We start from the raw sequence: 22,865 nt of genomic DNA on the forward strand, positions 1-22,865 counted from the left end.
GGCACTACTGTGTGGCATAATATTGGGGCATTACTGTGTGGAATAATATTGGGGCACTACTGTGTGGCATAACATTGGGGCACTACTGTGTGGCATAACATTGGGGCATTACTGTGTGGCAGAGTGTGGGGAGGAGGGCTATCTATTAAATGTGAATATTAATTATTTAATGCTGTGAATGGTCGTGGGAAATGGATGTTTTAAACTTAAATGCTATTAATTTATTGCTGAAGCTGTTTGGAGGGAGGGTAATAGGTTTATTTATCACATGTGAGCACTATTACTTTAATGTTGAGGCTGGAGAGAGGCCTAATTATTAAATGTGGGTGCTGTTGATTTAATGGCAGGGATGGTTGGCGTTTCTAAATGTCCCCTTTATTTTTTACAAATAGGGCCCTCAACATTCCAGGATCCAGACAAACCGCAACTAAAGAAACCAGCAGCCACAGGTGGTAAAAGTGACAACAACAGGTAGGACAGTCTGTCAAATGTTCTGAGTCTAGTGCAGGCTTGGCTAACCTGTGGTACTCCAGATGTTGTGAAACTACAAGTCCCAGCATACCCTTCTAGCAATAAGCTGCCATATTTTGGCAAAGCATGCTGGGGCATGTAGTTTCACAACACCTGGAGTGTCACAGGTTAGCCAACCCTGATCTAGTGGGACAATCCTGATTTTTGGTGACTGTTCTGCCCAAACTAAGGGGCAGGTCAACACTGTGTATTCTTTATACACACACTGCATTTTTTATATACTACACTAAGGTGCTAGCTGTCCTTCGTGGGTTGACCACTCCCCCTCTAGTGTCTGGTCCCGCCTCTATGATGATTGACCACACCCCCTCTGGTGGGCCCCTAGTGTTGCAGTCCCACGGTGGGCCCTTCATGCCCCAGTCCGACACTGGTACTACTGACCTTGTACTGAGCGCTGGGTGTAATTCTCAGTATCTGTTCTTATCCTGTGAGCTTCCTCTGTTCTTATTGAAATTGTGTCTTTGTAAACAATTTGACATCATGCATTATATTATGATGTGGAGAAGAGGCCGGTTATGTGCAGAAGGCAGTATGTCTGTGTGTGATGTATATAAATGTACCTGTAATTGGCCTTGGAAATTGAATTCTAACAATGCCAACAATATCGCTGATTGTCTGCGCTCATTAAAGGAGCAGAGAAAATCAATACTTGCAAACTTTCCTTGTTAAATGGTGAAATCGCAGAGCTGTGAAGCCTCTATTGAGATCAGACTCGTTTCTCTAGAGTGTTAGTTATTTGTTCTGTGAGAACTTATTCTAAAAGGTTCTTTCTTACACTGCCTGTAGTCAGCCTGTCCTTACTGTATCCTACCACATGCCAGGGCAGGATTATCTGCACCTACCGAGGAACCGGAGTATTGAGCTTCCTGTGTGTGATGTACACAGTGGAAATGAAGCTCCAAACTGAACTGGAGGGAAGGAGCTGCTCATTATTCCCCCTCCTCCTGCTGAAGACCACCCAGAGCAGCAGTAAGACGCTATAGGACCCTCCTGACTCCCACCAGCTCCTCCCTGATCAGGAGCAGGGGTTATGGCGCTAGGTCTTAGCAACGGATGGTGACAGTAGACAGCGCGATGTGGAAATGAGAAGTGTAATGTGGTAAAGGGCATTGGGAAGACAATGGGCAATAAACAGTGCAATGGTAACAGTCAGGGCAATATAGTGCGGCACATAGAATTGAGCGGAGATTGTGGGTGACAGTAATACCCTCACACGCTGGCACTGATGGTTTAATGTATATGGGGCACTGCTCTAGGGAACACTAAGAGTCTTGGACTCAAAAACTGCCAGGACCATATGTAGTCTCTGCTCCTTGCTTGCCAGACGGGGCCCCGAGGTGGGGCGGGGGTCCAAAGTACCGGGCTCGGCGGTAGCAATAATAGTCAGTGTATAGACCCATCCAACGGCCCCGCTGACCCATTCTACAGCCTTTTCTGAGCCCTATTGTGAGCTGGGGAAAGGGGCTGTGCAGAGTAAGAACAGCTTTCAATTACTGGGTTACCCCCCTCGTTTAGAGGTAGCCCTCAAGGAGCCGTCACACCGAGGCCTGAGATTCCTTTCTTCAGCCCCGATGGTCGGCCTTTGGTTTTCTCAGTTTCGCTGTGTTCTTAGGAACCTATTCATTAATGATAAGGGATGATATTTTGCGGGCATTAATTACAAAACCATTCTGGGACGGCGCATCCGATAGGACGCTCTCCCAGTGATGACTTTACTCACCACTCAGCTCCGGGAGTCTGTATTTGCCATGTGCGACCAGAGGAACTGAAGGGGAGAGCGGGAAGGCTGCGGTGAGTGATCCGACCATCTCTCTACTGCAATGCGTAAGGCAGAATGGCTAATGTCATCTTCAGATGTTCGTTCTCCAACAGGCTCAAGCCCACAAAAAACTAGACCTCTGGAGCTTGTTAAATTGCCCCAGACTACAGTCTCCATTGAAAATGATGGAGATTGCAGTTTAATGTGAAACTTAGCCTAATGCAAGAGATATCTCTGATGTCCACGGATATCCTCCTCGTCCTCTTCATTTTTCTTTACACTGCAATTGCGCATATGCAGTTCTAAGAACTGCACATGCACACAGGATAGCTCCGCTGTCTCTGCAACTATAGTTGCAGAGAGCGAGAGCGGTGAGTGACAGGGAGGGATCATGTGATCCCACCACACATGCGCTGTCCAGATCTGCTCTTCGGAGCAGAGCTGACAGCACTGAAATCCTTCTACTATGATAATGTACGCCAGCTTCAGCTGGTGTACATTATCAAGACAAGTTACCGAAAAAACTTTTTTTCGGAACTTGTTAGATTGCGGCCAGGAGCAGTCACCATACTTTAGAATGGTGACTGCTCCCAAAAACGAAAAGGAGTGCAGAGCAACAGATTTCCACGATATATGCTGCGATGCCCCCTTCTTAAATATGCGGGACACATGGAGGGACCTGGATGTCACGGTAAGTGCACAATAGTGCACTATCACTATTTCTTAAATATGCCCCTTAGTCTCAAACTTAGGGGCATTGCAGTGTAGGGAAAAATGAAGAGGACGAGGAGGAGATCCATGGACATTGCGTTCAGTAGAGGTGGGGTAAGTATGATTTTTTTTTATCACAGAAACAGCAGTTTATCGGAACTGCTGTTTCTGTGCTGGGCTGTACACAAATGTGAGAAATAGTTCAATCCTTATCATTGCGATAAGGATTGAAAAATAGTTTTCACTTTATGTGAATATTGATAAATGTGCCCCTTAGTAACTTCTTCTTGGTAATGTGGGAGACCCCCATTTTAATGTAACTCAAGCGTGGGAAAAGAAGAACAAGAAGCGATGTATCAACGAACACAGACTGTGACTATCAGACCAGCGCTCAGACATCTGCGGAGATCATTATATTTACTTCCAGTCATCCAGAAAGTGCGGATGTCGCTGGTGTTTCCTATAAGCTTCAATTAAAAAAGAGAACTTTGTTTTAATTCACTGTTTGCAAAACATAAGACAAGAACAGGCTGAGAGTCATCTATCTTTGTCCTGCAGCGGCTCATCCTGGAACAGAACATTATATCCCGGCTGTGAGCTCAACAATAAATTGTGTTTATATGCAAAACATATCAGAGTCCAGGGCTGTCCCCTAACACTGATCTGATTGCTGTTTAAAGTGTCTGCATCCAGTTTCCAGATTGGGCCATGCTGGATGGAGCCCGAATACTCTCTCCTGCATTAGCTGAGGCTCTAGAGTGTCATTAGACTGGATTTCGGTAATAAAATTTGAAGTCACAGACACGGTAGCCCTACTGTCCCAGCCCTGCTGTTCACAGGCTAGAGGGGGGACAGAGAGCATGCATCTACCGATCCCAGCCATTAACCCCTCCGCTGCCAGTGGCACTCTTCTGCTGGAGTTAACATAGTAACATAGTAATATAGTAACATAGTAACATGGTAACATAGTAACATGGTAACATAGTTGATGAGGTTGAAAAAAGACACCACTCCATCAAGTTCAACCTATTTTGGATCTCCTGAGATCCTGCACTTATATTTGAAATTGATCCAGAGTAAGCAACCGCCCATCTGTTTCAATTGTGAAAATCCCGCCAGACTCAATATTGCAGTCTTATTTTTACCCTATATCCACTACTATCCTTCCTTTTAATTAACGGCTGTATCCCTGGATACACTTTTCAGCTAAAAATTTGTCTAACCCTTTCTTAAACATATCTATTGAATCTTCCATCACAACCTTCCCTGGCAATGAATTCCATATCTTGACTGCCCTTACTGTAAAGAACCCCTTCCTTTGCTGGTAGTGAAATTCCCTCTCCTCTAACCTTAGGGGGTGATCGCGTGTCCTGTGTATGATCCTTGGGGTAAAAAGTTCCCAAGAAAGTTCACTGTATTGACCCTTAATGTATTTGTACATAGTAATCATATCTCCCCTTAGACGCCTCTTTTCTAAAGTAAACATGCCTAAACTGGCTAACCTTTCCTCATAACTTAATGACTCCATACCCTTTATCAATTTTGTGGCCCTTCTCTGAACCCTTTCTAGTTCCAAATTATCTTTTTTATAGAGTGGAGTTAGACTATTTGGTAGGTAGAACCTGATCTTAATAATTTTTGCTGAGTGCCTGAATAGTAAACGTTAATCCCCCGTGGGATTATTCACCATGCTCGTTAGTGCTACGCTGCTCGTCAGGGATTCCACCATGAAGATTTGGCATGCACTAAAGGACGATTTATTAAGGGGCGAAAGCCCTTTAATAAAGCAATATGGCTATTTCTCACTTCAAATGGTTACAATAGTGATAATGAGGTTATCACCGGCGTTAACTCTGGAGGAAAGAGTTGTAGAAAGCTAACAAGTTTCGCTGCGGTACTTGTACCACCACAATACCTGTTTTGTGTTTGAAATCTCAGGCACTGGGACCATTGTAGCTATAGCTAAAGGTGTGCTAACCCCGCCTACTTTGTGTTTGCTCCGCCTACCATTGTTTTTGTTTCGTCAATGTGAGGCCACTTTCAGAATTTTTTCCAGGGCCACTTATAATATCTCATGTAATATCTCTTTTATAAATCTTGCATAAGGATCTGTGCTTATAAGATGTAATTAACTATATTATTACAAAGGGTTAATATAACCTATTGGATACCAGTATTACATGGCCCTATAAAAAGCTGTCTAGTATGTTATAGATGAACCCCTCCTGATGAAGTCACCTGAGACGAAACGCGTAGAGAGAGTAGAAGCTTGATCTCCAGTGGGACAGCTGCTCTGTTCTGAATGGGATGGTTTAGTCAGAAGAGTAATCTGAATTGTAACCTGATGATGAATACCTGTTGTTCTGGTACGAGCATGATTTTATGTTTTATGAATAAATTTTTTACATTTGATAATACACCATGGAAGCGCCCCCTTTGTGTTTGATATTTTAGAGATATAGATATCTCCCTCTCTCTCTCTCTCTCTCTCTCTCTCTCTCTCTCTCTATATATATATATATATATATATATAGCTCTATCAACATATACTGCATATCTATCTATCTATCTGTCTATCTAATATCTATCTATCTCTCATATCTATCTATCTATCTATCTATCTATCTATCTGTATATACTGTATATTTATCTATCTATCTATCTATTTCATATCTATCTATCTCATATCTATCTATCTCATATCTATCTCATATCTATCTATCTATCTATCTATCTCATATCTATCTATCTATCTATTTATCTATCTCATATCTATCTTTCCATCTGTCTATCTATCTCATATCTATCTAACTCATATCTATCTATCTATCTATCTATCTATCTATCTATCTATCTATCTGTATATTTATCTATCTGTCTATCTAACTGTCTATATTAGATTTACCAGGGTTATATATTATATTTGGTAAACTGTGAAGGTTAGGCTATTATATAAACAAGCATTGAATAACAATAAATATGATTAATAATGATTTGATTCATTCCTGGTATACAGTGGTTTTGTAAAGGAGGATCCGTGGGACCCGTCCTGACTACTTTCTATGTCCCTATTCGCGAAAATCCTCCAACATGATCCCAGAAACATAACTTAAGAGTTTAGCGCCTGGAGCAAGAGAAAACTGCGGCCCCACTAGCCCTTAATTTTAACCAAATGAACCTAAAATATTCATAAACTGTGCCCCCTTTCAGCGCTGCGCACTGGGTGGACGCTCCTATCGCACAGCCCTAGTTACGGCTCTGCACGATCCCGTCCGTCATGTACAAGGTGTTCTGGTCCCGAAATTATTATTTACTATAGTAGTTACCGGGGCGGAATTAGTACATCGCTGAGAAAGGTGCTTTAAACATCAATCAATGAATTAATTCATCCCAGATAATAAACTTAGAAGTTGAGAAGCAGAACAGGGAGAACCTGCATAGTCTCTGCAGCCCAGGACAGAGCTCGATTTCATTTAAATGTAGCAGCCACTGAGATTACTGATCCCTATACCAGATCCCCTTCTCTGTAACACACCTGACCCGCATACAATGTATCTCTGCATCTGTTGGATTACCCCAGGATGTGGATTCTATAAGAAAAAGTGACAACTCGCCTTCAATAAATAATATCGTTGTATCTGGAAATAGTGAGCTGAGCAGTATAATGTAACATGTTGCCTGGATACATATTATCCATGAATTCCCTGCAGCCCTCACCTGGCCCGAGCACCGTGCCGCAGTTCTCCTGCAGAAATTGATCCGCTACTTTGTTTCTGCCAATAACCAGGCAGACTGAGTAATAGGTCTCTGTCAGGTAGACGCACAGCACAGCCCCTAAGTGCAACTGACAGTTTAATGTGGACTGGTTAATAAGATACTTCATTATACTCTCTGACTTTACAGATCTCTGAGAGTCTCATCCCGAGCAGAGAGGGTGGGGGGGGGGGGGATTTGCAGATTGATTGAGACACACTGATCGACTTCAGCAATATGCTCAATTCACTTGTCTTCCTCCAACTCCTCTCTAGGGAGGGAATAATAAAGAGGGAATCAATAGCAATGGTTATATCACCGGTGTTCCAAACTCACAGATTTCAGCTGCTGTCCGGAAAAAAAAAGAAGATTTTTCTATAGAAACGTTAAGAGAGTTTTACTGGCTCAATGTGTAGACGGAGACTGTGTAAGACTCAGGGGTCACCTACAGAGTCCAAAAACATAAAGCATAAAAACTGATTTTCTCCTGTTGATTAGGAGCCCTAGAAATATTCTGTTGTACTGAAGTGCATGAAGGTATTATCAGTCACGTCTCACCAGAGGTTTTGGGTGCTTTTAGGAATTGTCTAACAAGAGGTTTTGCTGAACCTTTCAAACAATATCACCAGTCTGCTCCCTAAAAAAGAGAGAGAGGGACGTCTATTTGTCCCCCAGATTCTTTGGGTGGTGGCTGCGTTCTTGGAAATGCTGATGGATTTAGGAGTGTGCATCAGCTTGTTTTATTCTGGTATTATTATTTTAATCCATAGATGCACTATGAAAAGTTTCTTCCTTTATTCTCGTTTTGCACATTGTCACCTCCAGTTGCATTAGATATGAGCAACTAGTCTATACACCGTTATGAAAATTGAAAGCAAGATAAATCACGTCAAAGCATTTTTCACCTAGAGAGGTCTATTTATGACCCTTCGTTTTTTTTACTTGATACTTTTCAATCCTTATCTCCTTGATAAGGATTGAAAAGTAACGGCTATGTATTAAAAAAATTCTCAGGGACAGCAGTGCCGATAACCTGCTGTCCCTGAGGGGGCCGATAACCTGCTGTCCCTGAGAAGTGACTCACCTGATCATCGCAGTCTTTTCTCATTTTTTAAGGCTGCGGTGATCTTCTCTTTTTTTTTTTTCTTCTTTTTTTGTTAGTGCGCATGCGCCGACCGAATAGTTGGTGCATGCGCAGTAACATCCTGGCCGGCAAACTGCAGGATGATTGACAGGGAGGGATCACATGATCCCTCCACACATGCGCTATCCAGCTCTGCTCTTCAGAACAGAGCTGGACAGCGCGAAAGTTTTCAGATATGTTAATGTACGCCAGCTTCAGATGGCTCCAGCTTCAGATGGCTCCAGCTTCAGATGGCTCCAGCTTCAGATGGCTCCAGCTTCAGATGGCTCCAGCTTCAGATGGCTCCAGCTTCAGATGGCTCCAGCTTCAGATGGCGCCAGCTTCAGATGGCACCAGCTTCAGATGGCTCCAGCTTCAGATGGCGCCAGCTTCAGATGGCACAAGCTTCAGATGGCTCCAGCTTCAGATGGCTCCAGCTTCAGATGGCGCCAGCTTCAGATGGCACCAGCTTCAGATGGCTCCAGCTTCAGATGGCACCAGCTTCAGATGGCTCCAGCTTCAGATGGCTCCAGCTTCAGATGGCTCCAGCTTCAGATGGCACCAGCTTCAGATGGCTCCAGCTTCAGATGGCTCCAGCTTCAGATGGAGTACATTAACATGTAGAAAAATAGAAAAGTTTCTCTAGTTGAACTTTCATACATAGCGGTTCTGAGCACTTCCCATACACTGTTATGGGGAGTGCTCAGAAAACCCATAGGAAATGCAAAGCAGCAGATATCTGAGATATCTGCTGCGATGCTTCAATGGTACATAGTGATTTCACTGTAAACCCCCGAAAACTGTTGTTTTCGGGGGTTTACCACAGGAAAAATGCTTGGTAAATAGACCCCTTAATGTGACCTTGCAACCAACAACATTCAAGTGAAATATAAATACACAATTTTTAAAAAAAAGAAGTGTGTGTGTGTGTGTGTGTGTGTGTGTGTGTGTGAGTGCGTGTGTGTGAGTGCGTGTGGGGATTACAATTCCCTGGTTGCATAAGTGTGCATAACCCTGGGGCTGTACCCCAGCAATGAACACAATTGTGATTAATCCCATGTAAAGATTATGAAGGATTTCCTGAAGATTTCTTGGTCATCTCCTCCTAAGATTACCGTGGTCTGCAAGGAACTTTCAAATACTAATCTGATAAGACACTAAAATATAGAAATGTCCCGATGTTCCCTCAGTTTTCTGTGCTGACACATGAATGATGTCTGACTGAGCAGTATTTTAAGAAAAAAAACATCCAATTTGCACTCAAGCAGGTGAAAGATGTCTTAGTTACTGACTTCCAGTCTCTTAGGTAACGGTGATCAAAAGTGATTGTTGGTTTTGAACTTGAAGGGACTTTTTTTTTACTTTTTGTTGGAATGTGCATTTTAATTTGGAGCCAACATCGATTGTGCAAATCATTTGCACTGAGGAACTTCCCAAAAGCATCATGTGTAAGCCGGCTCACCGCATGAGAACTGGCTTCAACAAGGTCCAACTTGTTTGACATTCTCGAATTTAGCTAAATATTTTTAATCAATTAAAATTTTTAGAAATTCCAACAAATTTTTGGACAGATCCGACAAATCGGTTTATAGAACCGATACGCGGCCGTTTTAATCGTCTCTATTCTCACGGTATAATATCTCTTACTCCATTCATTTATGTAGCCAGGTTCAGTCTGACTACACTCCAGACAACGCTATAAGTTCATTAGGGGTAATACAAAGTATATCTGCAGCACAGTGACACGTGACAAACTATTGAGAATGTGGTAGAGAGACAGTAAAAACAGCTGCAGCTCCAACAATAAAACATTGACACTTTTTGTGTAAAATGTCAACCACTCAAAGCAACTAAAGTAGAATTTTAATGACCCTTAATACAGAGAAAACGTGTATTACATGGAGTGATGTCCATAGAAATTATCCATATTACAATTGATCTCAGATTTCTGTGCCCTTTTACTGGTTACACTCCTGAATGACTTCTAATATCCTTATCATGTACAATTAATGGTATATTAATCAGCATATAATAATATATATATATATATATATATATATATATATATATATATATATAGCAAAGTAAAATTATAAATAGATAAAAGATTATCATAAATAACTATGAGCAAAAATCCAATCAGATTATATAGAAAACTCTACTTATCATGAAATAATTAACCAGTGGACGCAATACAATCCTTACAGAAGAACTCCACCAAACATGGGCTCCTTCCCTAAGCTAACATCCCCCCACAGGTAGTGAGCAGACAAGGGATCATTTCACTTCCATCACTGCTTGAAGAGAAGCAGGAACCACCATCTTCTGAGCCCTGTAGGTCCTGGATTAGTGGAGGCTCGGGGTAAGATTCAAATTAGTCAATTGGGGGTGTTCACTTACAGCAGCCTCAGGGCCAATCACATGCTGCTTTCAGCAAACAACCCTTTTGGGGAAGATTCAATTGGCCGTAAGGTACCGCCGGATATCACTGTGATAAACGGCAGCGCACACTGCTAAGGTAAAGAAATGGATCCCAGAGAAGGGGGTCAAAACAGAAATCTACCCAGGGACAGGCTAGCTTGGGGGGACTCTACGATCCTTCTTTATAGTTGTGTAAGCCAGACCATTAAAAATACAAATAATAATAAAGTAATGAGACTGTATTTTTTATATATCCATTGAAAGATATCCAACAGCAAAATGGAGAATGAAGATTTACTAATTCAAAAATTATATGAATCTCAGCACAAATATATTGTATGGACAAAAGTATTTGGCCACACCTGTTAATTATTGAATTGAGGTGTTTCCACCAGACCTGTTGTCAGAGGTGTATAACATCCAGCACCAGCCATGCAGTCTCCATTTGGAAACATTTGTGATACAAAATGGGTCGTTCTGAAGAGCTCAGTGACAAGCGTGGTACTGTGATAGGATGTCACCTTTACTATAAGACGATTCGTGAAATTTCATCCCTGCTGGATATTCCACGGTCAACTGTAAGTGATATTATTAGAAAATGGAAGCATTTAGGAACAATGGCAACTCAGCCATGAAGCGGAAGACCACGTAAAATCACAGAGCGGGGTCAATGACTGCTAAGGCGGATAGTGCGCAAAAGTCACCAACGCTCTGCTGATTCCATAGATGAAGAGTTCCTAACTACCACTGGCATTAATGTAAACACAAAAACTATGTAAGTTTGGTCCTATTTATATATATATATATATACTTTAACACGGATGTGGATTCCATCCTTAAAAAAAACAAACAAACAAAAATTACATTTTAACTTGGGCTCATTTACAGAATTATTATATATTGATATTAATTCACTCGGTGGATATTAATTTCATTTAAGATAACCCCATATAATAATATTATATCTCCCCTCTGAATAATGTAAATGAAAAAACACATTAAGTTATCAAACAGTGCTCAGCTCAGCAAAAGCCACTGATTTAATTTAGCAAGTAGAATAATGGAAATTAAAACAGGGAAATAATATAGACCACTAGCATAGAACATAATAACTTAGCCTATACTTTACATGAATCCCAAACCATTAGTTATATGTAGATATACATTACTGGCTATAAAAAAGGTAAGCGTGAGACAGTATTACAAAATAATTCTTAAATATAACACAGCAATCTTTGGCAATTATTATCGATAATAACAATATTTTCAACTACCCTCCTCCCCATAAAATTAATTAAGTTAACGAAGAGGAAAAAAAATATGTACTACTAGCTTTTTGTCGGACTGCAAACGCCATTTTTGTATGTGTTAAATTTACTTCTTGCCAATGAGATTTTTCAAGCAAAAATTACTACTGTACTAAATCTATATCTGTAGATAGGACAGTTTACGTCATCTCCTGAATCTTAAACACTTGTACTTTGATAATGACATATCAGTTTATTTTGAATATATTGTATAATCCGACGAGAAGTGCTACCAAATAATGTAAATTCAAAAGAGTGGAAGAGAGAGCAAGTGTTTTTGTTAGAGATTACTGTGTGTAATATTGTAATAATCACTATACAATCTAACAATAGGTAAGCACAATGTATGGCTTTCCTATGTGTGCTACTTAATCTGTGTAATAGTAGTGCTACTTAATCTGTGTAATAGTATAAGAAATCTAGGATTGCTATATAATCTGATAACAGATGAGCGCAATTCATAGCTCTCTTATCATTGCTATATAATGTGTAATCTATAGCTGATCCAACACAATTTTGAACTAATTTATTAAACGCCAATTGATTACTTGTAACTATCTAACAGCTCTGTGGTTGTAGAGTGTGATTAATAACTCTTCAAATCAGGGAGCACTAAGAACCTAACCATTGCTACAATTGATCCATTTTGACGTTTACCTTGAGGACATAATATAATGTATTGAGTTACATATTCAATATAAAAATAGAGACCATTCCCAGTTCATTTTAGATTCGTTTACACGCACTTAATAAAGAACAATAAAGTTGTGATGTTAAATTATTGCACACTATGCCAAATATAATTTAGTTTTTGTGCACCACAGCGAAACACTTGCTCTCTCTTCCTCTTTTGTCAGTTGGGTTTTTCACAAGAAATTCTAGAAGCAGCAAGAGGTCTGTGTAGCGACACTTTCTACAGCCTTGTGTGACACGCACACAGTACACACACAGCACACAACACACATCATCAAAGCCCCTTCTTATGGAGAAATAAAACAGAGGACACTGACCGGCCTCTGCTTTGAGCCATAGGGGAGACGGGACGGATTTCTTGCTTCTATACACCTGTCTGTCATCTCCTGCACGACCCCGCCAAGCTGCTCCTGAACGGAGAGAGGACGGATAAGTTTCCAACTACTCACTGAGTGCACCATATAATAACTGTGCAAACGGAGCACCAAGATATTAACAGATATGGTAAGAGCTAAGTCAGCGTTATTGCAAAATCACATGAAGTTTATCAAGGATAAAATAAAGGTTTCCTGGTGTTATAAGAGCAGACAAACCTGTAACACAATTAAAATGGGTTTGACTGAATGTCGGGTCATTTTATAATGTCTAAGTTGCTTAATAGTTTACATTATACACCTGTAGTCTTACATCATTTTATGACTCTATTCTATGTTTATTATATTAAGCTGGTAACCCACACTGCTAAACATTAATATCTATTAATGACTGCTATAGGTTGCTGAAATAACATTCCTTAAATAATTTGCAACATAAGTGAAACCTGTCCAGCACGATGTCCTATTCTCTTACTGTAAATTGATCTGTGCAGGTCTCTAGAGCTCATACACTAGAAAGGGGTCAATACTTATAATCTTACAGTGTAATATGTCTTTAGTGATTGACTTGCAGTATCCTATGTATTGGAAATGTGTACGGTATTGATTAGTGATACTGCTGCAAGCTTTGAGACAAATGCCTGTGCTCTTACAGCTTTCCTACTTCAGCTTTTTGTCCCATCCAATTGGCAATAGGCTCTGGGATGTGTTTTCTTATGTGTGTTTCAAAAAGAAGGCAATACTCCATTATGCTTTAAAAAAAATAATAGCTGAGATTGTTTATATATTTAATTAGCGCAACACTGAGGGAGATAAATGTATCCCACTGCCTGCACCATTAACGTGTGTGATTAATCAAAGTTTCTCAGTCCTCGTACTCATCACATGACTGCGTGGGCTTCATGGATGTAATCCAAGGACTGTGGGATTGCTGGTAGACATTTAACAGACTAATTATGACATAATGAAAAATAAAGGTCTGTTCTCATTTCTTTTTTTATCTGGAATGACGAAATAGAACAGAAGAGTAATAGAAACTTAAGATATTCTCCAAAAAGTTACTCTAAACAAAGAATAGGTACGAGGCAGCACAATTCCATATTATTTTGTTGTGTGTCAGTATGTTTTCTCTCTATAGAGGGATATTTATTAGTTATGTCAGTTTTTTTTTATAAAAACAGCAACAGGCTAGACAGGCTGGGGGGGGGGGGGGGGGGTCACACTGCAACAGGGATTCCTGCAGCATCGGGGCCCCCTGTCATAATGAGAGTCAGCATAGTCTTTATGGGGGATGGGGGGCTTAAATTAGAGTCCGTAGGCTACTAATCCCGTTCTCAATTATATTAATATATAATAGATTAGTATGCAAAACATATACATTGTTTAAAATGCATTTTATTTAAATAAAGTGCACCCCAAAACCCCTATTTTACCATTTCATTTAAAATCATCACAAGCGGCTCATGTGGCAAATTACTGATTGGTCGAAACCAGTATTGATCCATCTGGTCAATTGAGGATACAGTTATTCAGTGTCTGTTGCTCCTAGTGAGCAATTGTTGTCACGTATTTAGGGGTCTTTATTTTTTTCTCACTGGATTACCAAAAAGAAGATTCTAATTGGCCGGTGTTACGAAACAATATATATATATATTTTAATGAAATGGTACAAGAGGGGTTCTGTATAGTCTTTTATTTAAATAAAATGTGTGTGGGTGTTTTATTTACTAGTGTATTATATAGTAGTATAATGGGGAGTGATCTTAGTGACCTCACTGTTGACTGTTCCCATTATACTGGGCACATTGGGGTCCAGATTTATTAACCTTTACCCCACTACCCACTGCCTAGTTGAGCTGGGATCCAGCTCTTTACAGTGCATGGTTTCTGGCCTTTGGGAGGAGGACATGTACGTTGTTTTTAATGATTGATTTATTTTAACAACAAAATATACAGCAGTCATCATTATCAACTTCTTCCCAGGTCCAAACAGCTTGGTCCCCAACAGCAGGCAAAATGCTTGACCTCAGGGAGCAGGCAAACAGTTCAGCCCAGAGGAGAAGCAGACATCTCGGGCCATGGGAGGAGGCAAACAGCTTAGCCCGAGAGTAGGTGAACAGCTTGGCCCTAGGGAGTAGGAAAACAGCTCGACCCCAGGGAGCAGGAAAACAGCTCGACCCCAGGGAGCAGGAAAACAGCTCGACCCCAGGGAGCAGGAAAACAGCTCGACCCCAGGGAGCAGGAAAACAGCTCGACCCCAGGGAGCAGGAAAACAGCTCGACCCCAGGGAGCAGGAAAACAGCTCGACCCCAGGGAGCAGGAAAACAGCTTGGCCCCAGGGAAGAGACAAACAGCTTGACCCCTTGTAGGAGGCAAACATCTCGACCCAGGGGAGGAGGCAAACAGCTTAGCCCGAGAGTAGGAGAACAGCTTGGCCCCAGGGAGCAGGAAAACAGCTCGACCCCAGGGAGCAGGAAAACAGCTCGACCCCAGGGAGCAGGAAAACAGCTCGACCCCAGGGAGCAGGAAAACAGCTCGACCCCAGGGAGCAGGAAAACAGCTCGACCCCAGGGAGCAGGAAAACAGCTCGACCCCAGGGAGCAGGAAAACAGCTCGACCCCATGGAGCAGGAAAACAGCTCGACCCCAGGGAAGAGACAAACAGCTTGGCCACAGGGAGGAGACCAACAGCTCGACCCCAGGGAGGAGGCAAACAGCATGGCCCTTTTAATACCTTGATGATTATGACTGCTGCATCCTTGCACTGGACGTATCTATACACCAGACATAAGTTGATAATGATGACTGGCATATCTTTACCACAAGTGTATCTGTAGGCTCTATTTAAATTGGCTGCACATATCTGAAGATATGTGAAACTCAAAAGCAGAGATAAAAACGCAAGAGAGTAGACACATTTTTGTGTGTACGTTGACAAGTAAGACTTAGAGGAAAACTCCACAATAGAACCATCTGGGTACTCAAAATATGGAAGTCATCAAATGTCATCATTTTGAATCTGGGTGTTGCTGGGTAAATGATGCTGCACCAGAAAAGTAACTAACAATAAATTGCAAATGATGGTATGGGTAACGTAACTAAAGCATAGGGTGCGGAAGCAGAATCTGAGCTACCCTACCTAAGTATGCCCCATGTGCCCAGTATTGCCAGCAGCAACCTTTCGGTGCTGCATCTCAGAGAGACCGAGACACCAGGCATTGAGCAGATATTAGGAGGAGTGCCAGCACTATAATTACTAGTGTCACATTAATCTCTGCGTTCGATTAATCACTCCCAGCAGCATTACTGTATGAGATAGAACCTGCATTTCACCTTGTATCACACAATGTCCGACTAACGCGTTTCACACCATGCTCTTCATCAGTGTCTCAATGACAGCATTTAGTCATAGGGCTTATTGATTGGTTTAACATCACATACTGCTTCTGGTACTTAGAAATGTAAACTAATAACAAATAAAACTAATATAATTAAAAATGTATATGTGTTCAATTGTGTGATTGATAATCACTTTTTATTATTTTATTTAATTATTGCTTTTACTTAAAGCCTGTCTCATTAAGTATATGAATGATAATGTTATTAAGACAAATAATAATACCTGTTGTGGACAATATTTATGTATTGAATACCACAACAATAATACTGCATAAAATATTCCTATATTATTATTACATGCACATGTTTAACTGATTACAAATATTGTAAAAAAAGAAGACCAATTTTTAAGTATAAATAAATATAAAATAAAGCAAAAAAATCGACGTAAATAACAAAATGAATCTAATAAACAATATTTTGTATATGAATTTGCAAGCACATGGATATGCATGCACATGTAGATGTAATTAATTAAATATACAGTTTATATGGTTTATTTTTCGCAGTGCAAATTCATGTTGTATTCAGCAGTTAGATATTGTACATAATAGGTATGATTAGTTTGAACAAAGTCTATTGATAAACTTAATGAGGTAGATCCGGGATTTATCTGCTGCCATTTAGTAAAAGTAGTTTTTAAATAAAGTATTAAAAAGTGATTATAAAACAGACATTAATTTAAATTTATAAGTGCCAGAACAGATTGAGCCCTGCAATCTTAAACCAATCAATGAGCAGTATCGGGCTATAAATAGATTTAAGAATGAAAGCTCCCACAAGACACAGAGCAAGGACATGGTGTGAAACGCGTTTCACTAATACTTTCAGCTACCGCTCATCACACTCCATGTTTATTGAACTAAGCTGGAACTTCATGCTGAATTGTAAGCCATTCTATTCACATTTTAGCTCAATTAAGATTCTATAGTAATTCTGATTTTCTCCTTTCTCATAGTTTTTAACAATATAGAGGGAACCTATCACATCCTAGCAGGTAATGTATGTATTTACTCTTATCTGTAAGTAAGTTCCTGGAGTTCTATGTATCTCTAGGTAAGAGTTTCAGACTTTCCTACAGACATCCCGCAACATAACTCCATTGTGGAACTGAAACCAATTCTACAGACAAATACCCATCACCATATATTTGGCGGGATCTGATAATAAGAATGTTATTGGTAGGATTTACAGATATGCTAAGTAAGTTAGATCTCTCGTCCTGGTTACCTCTGGAACTACTTACTGGACTGCGTTAAATCAAGATAAGCTGAACTTATCTAAGATACCAGTGGCTGAAGCCCAAACTCAGAGCTGGGGGGTGTATCACAGACCCCTCTGAAAATCAATCAACAGATTACAGGAACAATCAGTTCTGGGGATCACTGATAAAGCCCTGACTTGTTCACAACTTATGGCGTAGATTGGTCAGTAAACTGAATTCTGAAATTATTATTTTTTACAAAGTCACTAGACAGAAAGTCTCCGCTCACTGATAAAAAGACCAGTAACAACTAATTTACCATAGATGGATGGATGGTAATGGGTCATTTGCTCCATGTGTGGAATGTGTAATAAGCCTAAAGTAGGGTTATATTATATGATGAATGTGGATGAGGATGGTGTATGACTATATAAAGAGGGAACCCACGCATTTCGCTTTAATTTATTTTAAAATCACAGTGATCTATACATTTCTATACTGAAGGTAACAATCATCAATTATAGTTACAGTGCTTTAAAATTCAATCTGCCTCATACCTGCTTACTTTTTGGTTTGACTCTGCTTTTTCCACTTACATTAAGAAACAACTAACCTTTCCTAAGTTAGTTACGGAAACACAGGAACATAATATTATTATACTATGAAAAAGAGTGACGTACTCTGTCTACTTATTGAAGTGGAATATTAACATTTGGAGAGGCTATAACAATTGAGAACTGATACAAATCCAGCGTCTTAGGTCCTGGCCATGCCAGCCAACAGTCCTGATTTTATTTGGCTATTTTGCTCCAAATTTCCAATCAGAAATGTTAGAAGATATGGTCCAAACTTACAAAGTTTTTTACCCAGATAATTTATTATGTCATGGACACAAAAAATTAAGAGATAAGATTTAAGGGCCTGATTCATTAAGGATCTTAACTTAAAAAAACTTCTTATTTCAGTCTCCTGGACCAAACCATGTTACAATGCAAGGGGTGCAAATTAGTATTTTGTTTTGCACATAAGTTAAATACTGACTGTTTTTTCATGTAGCACACAAATACTTGATAGGTTACTTGTACCCTGAAATTTAAAGTTGATATTTGTGTGCTATATGAAAAAACAGTCAGTATTTAACTTATGTGAAAAACAGAAAACTAATTTGCACCCCTTGCATTGTAACATGGTTTGGTCCAGGAGACTGAAATAAGAAGTTTTTTTTACGTTAAGATCCTTAATGAATCAGGCCCTAAGAGACTTTAAATTAAGGTGAAATTCTCAAGTCAGATCCCATTCATGAATAGAACTACTGATCTCTTCTCACCCAGCCATTTAAGATCTAATAATGTAAGTCACAGGCCCTTACCTGTCCTGTTAGTGAGGCCGAAAGTGATGGATTTATCTGGAATCCCACATACATTCCGTACAGACACCTGGCACGTGTAATTGGCATAGTCTTGAGGCCGCAAATTCTTCAATTTCAATACTTTGGTTTCGCCCTGAGCAAAGGGAGAACACGAATTTTGTGAGAAGTGGACCCACACAGTAGCGTCTCCGCTATATATAACTCCTTTGTTATTCAACTATAAGCAGCCTGCTAAAGCTATTTTGTGTGACCATATTTTTTAGTGATAAGATAATGTCCTCTTGGTGCCACACTTACCCGACCAGCCCAATTTATGCTTCTTTTATTCTGTGTATTTATAGTAGGACATATTTTTCATACCAGAAAATATAAATCTATAAACCTCTACTATCAAGGCTTTAATAGATATTTTTTACCGAGTCTTCTTTGCCTTTGAACTAATTATTTGCAGTATATTACTGACCTCTCTAAAGACCTGCAGAATATTGCTATGTTCCATTTACCCCAAAACAATACTTGCTGATATATTCTACACATTACTAAATTACTTATCTCTCTAGAGATCTGCAGAACATTGTTCTGTTCCATCTACCCCCTGACAGATACATAGCAATGTTTTCTGCAGATTATTACATTATTGACCTCACTAGAGATCTGCAGAACAGTGCTCTGTTATATCTACCCCCTAACAGTTACATAGTGATATATTCTGCAGAGGAGTCTATAAGTATAAGAAATAGTGTTCTATCAATTACTGAACTTAGCTCCTTTAGCACACATGGGTGGATGCAAACTGGGACAGTTGCTTTATCTAACTTATTCTTGTTTAGGTGAAAATTGCACCTTCTCTATATTAGACAATTTAATAGTGTGCATGGGCTATTACTGCAATGCATATTTCCTGACTTTTTACTTCCTTCAGGAAAAAAAATATTTTAAAGAGCCAATTTATAATTATCTTACCTTTATCTCTTTATCATCTACAATTAGTTTTCCTACTATCATTTAGTGGCCTGATAGTACTAGGCTGGGTACACACTACAAGGTTTTCAGCCAATTATCGGGCCAATCACACGATAAACGACCGTTCGGCCTGATTTCACATCAGTGTGTACATTGCAGCGATGAACGATTATCATACTAAAGCTCATCGTATCATTTCATTGATTTTTAAACCAGACTAAAAAATGTCGTTCAACGATGGAATGTTTTCGTTCCGATTCTGCAGTGTGTCTGCACTTAGGACCGGCAGTGTCCATAGATGTCTATGGAGGGTGCAGAGTCACCATCTATTCAGCCGATGGTTATGACAGATGAAGAGCACAGATCTGAGGGTAAATAGTGTAAAACGCGTATAGTGTGCACACAGGAATCAGCTGCTGATCTGGACTTTTTATTTTTAATTGTTGGTAAAATTGTTAACAATATCACATTGGGATAAATTTTGCATAGTGTGTACCCAGCCTTAGTGTTACTTTTTTTTTGCAGTTTATGTGCTTTGGGATTAGACTTGCTATCTTTAACAATTGTTTCCAGCTTCAGTCTTTTCTATCCTGATTTACTTTTTACATATATTGCTATGTTCCTGGTATGTCCATAATCCATTTTCAGTCCTTTTAAAATTGAAAATGCTTTATTTTTTCAACTTTAATACCTCCTTATAGAACCACATCAGATACTTTTCATTCCTAGATATTTTGCTGCCATATGGATTGCAATAATAGTTTTCCCATTTTATTTCTATGGTTTTATTTAAGATCACACTTCCCCAGTCACCAAGTCATGATCCCACCAAGTCTCCGTTATACCCACTATATCGCAATGCTCCTCCTCATCCCTTCTTTTAACCCCTCCCCCTTTACTATCCTTCCTAATATGCTACATCCTTCCATATACACCACCCAGTCATCCATTCAGCCAAGTCTCCGTTATACCCACTATATCACAATTTAAAACTTGTCTTGAAAGCCATTTTTGTTTTAAATCTCTTCCTCAAAGTTGCGACTTGCAGAATCCGCTACATAATACATTACCCCCTGGTATTTGTTACCATATAAGTATCTTCGGTGCTATAACAGTGATTGTTCCCATTTTCAACACAGGTAAATTCTAGTTCTGCCCAATGAAAGTCCTTAAAGAAACCTTACACAAACATTGGTATATATACTCTTATCCCAGGAACCTTGGCCTAACATAAGACACAAAGGGCGATGAGAGAACATCCAAATTGACAGAAGTATAAATAAAAATTCTTCTTTTTTTCTTTTCTCATTGCACCTGTTTTTACATACGGATATAAGCGTGGATCAGCATATCAGGGTAGCGCCTTATTAGGGAAGCAAAAAGAAATGAAACGTTGCAATTGGCCGTGAAGCGATAGCAGACGATCCAATTATGGACCGCAATCCTGAAAGTGTCCGCAGGGACATTCTTTTAAATGCAGCATTTTCTGTCTCAATCCCTGTGTCAGAAAGACGAACTTTTCTCCAGACATTTTATACTTTGGATCCTAAATATAACGAGTGCATTAGTCTCCAATCAAGACATAACAAATCAATTAGTTATTCAGTCCCTGCCAACGCTCTCAGCGTCTCTTCTGCAATCAGGACACAACCAATCAATGACAAATTCACTTTATTGTTGCATTAGCGCATGCATTGACCTTGCCGGAATGACCCATTCCTAGTCCCCCCCCCGTTGTGGAGAAGACGTGAATATCGGCCCCCTATAAACCCTATAGGTCACTATATTCCGCTGATCCACAAAAATCTTTGCTATATTTCTATTTCTGTTGGTGTGACCTGAATTGAACTGTTCAGTAATAATGTCAGAGATGATATAATTAACTATTGGATACACTGTCCCAACATTTTATAGTAAATTGCTACAAAATGCCATCTGTTATTGTTGCAATGCCAGATGATAATTAACGGTATAAAAACCTGTTACTTATTAAATACGTCCCCAGGTTCCTTACTACCCCAGCTAACCTTCATCTGTACCCGTGACCTCTGAACTGTGGCCAGCAGGAATTATCCCTGTAACTGGGCTGACAACGTTACCGCCTTGTACTGCGCCAGCGGACGTTTTATGGTACAAATAAGAAGTTAGGTTAGAAAAGTATGTGAACATCTTTCCCTACACCAGGCTGGTAAATAAACCAGTTATAGCAGTCATTAGTTAGTAGGACATACAATCTCTAATATAAATGTCTAGTGGCGTGTGTTAGTCTGTCTGTGTGTGTGTGTGTGGAAAAAATAAAACCAAGCTGCAGCGCCACCTGCTGGGCGGAGTTATACACTGACCTACTAAATTCTTAGTGTGTGTGGAAAAAAAAATTCAGAAAGGGCTGAAAATTGGTATACTAAGATGTTTTTAATTTGTTAATTTAATTTGTTAATTGTTAAAAGTGTTTATAAGGATTTAAAAAATATATATATATATTTCTTGAAGGAGAAGTGACAGTTGGGAGTGGTTGGTGGTTGCCGGGGGTGACAGTGGGGAGTGGTTGGTGGTTGCCGGGGGTGACAGAACGAGAGGAGTGTGATACTCAGGACCGCTGAGAGAGATCCCTGTGTCTGGATAGACATCTGGATAGATGTGGCGATAAAGATGAAGGATGAGGTGATGGAGAAGAATGATGAGGTGGTGACATGTGGACAAAACCACGTTAAAAAAGGGCGCTTACGTCGGGAAGTAACGCTCTTCCCCTGAGGAGGCCTGGGCTATGGCCCAAATGCATGACAAGAACCTTTTTAACACCTTAAGTAGCTTGATTTGACTAGAATGCATGAGTATCATGCACGGGTTAACTTGTATAACACGTTTATGTAAAATCATCTAACACTCACAAAAATAGGGATAATGTCTTCACATACAGTGATAGAACAATATTAAAGTTATATCCCCGTCATATGTGTCTATCTGGTGTTTTGTGCATGGAAAATATGTTTATTTCTCATAAACCACACCATTTTTACAACAGTTTAAGCTACTTTTGAAATCGGGACTGGTCCATGTAATTCCCAAATGATAGATAATATGTTCTATCAAGGTAAGGAAAATTTACCAAATATTTATAGAGTGAAGTCTATAAAGTTCTCCGTTGCTAGCCAGATAGTATAGGCAGACATTTGCATTTTGAACACTATACTGCAGGTGTCGGAGATATTCCAAATGATCCTGCATTTTCATGTTCTCGTATGCCTGTAGTCCCCAGCAG

At 39.8% G+C, this 22,865-nt stretch overlaps 1 protein-coding gene across 4 annotated transcripts in view; it reads right to left on the reverse strand.

Moving 5' to 3' along the window:
* The window catches only part of MDGA1 (MAM domain containing glycosylphosphatidylinositol anchor 1), a 272,622-nt gene that overhangs the window by 87,719 nt on the left and 162,038 nt on the right, over window positions 1–22,865 (reverse strand). For 3 of the 4 annotated variants that reach the window (XM_075204446.1, XM_075204445.1, XM_075204448.1), the window contains exons 5-6: window positions 18,644–18,776; window positions 12,616–12,708 (exon numbers count right to left, since the gene is read on the reverse strand). In XM_075204446.1, coding sequence (XP_075060547.1) covers window positions 12,616–12,708; window positions 18,644–18,776 — 226 coding nt within the window. The remainder of the gene's footprint in view (window positions 1–12,615; window positions 12,709–18,643; window positions 18,777–22,865) is intronic. The other variant, XM_075204447.1, reaches the window with a different exon arrangement.

The sequence above is a fragment of the Mixophyes fleayi genome, chromosome 3 (genome assembly GCF_038048845.1).
Source record: "Mixophyes fleayi isolate aMixFle1 chromosome 3, aMixFle1.hap1, whole genome shotgun sequence".
NCBI classification, from domain to species: Eukaryota; Metazoa; Chordata; class Amphibia; order Anura; family Limnodynastidae; genus Mixophyes; species Mixophyes fleayi.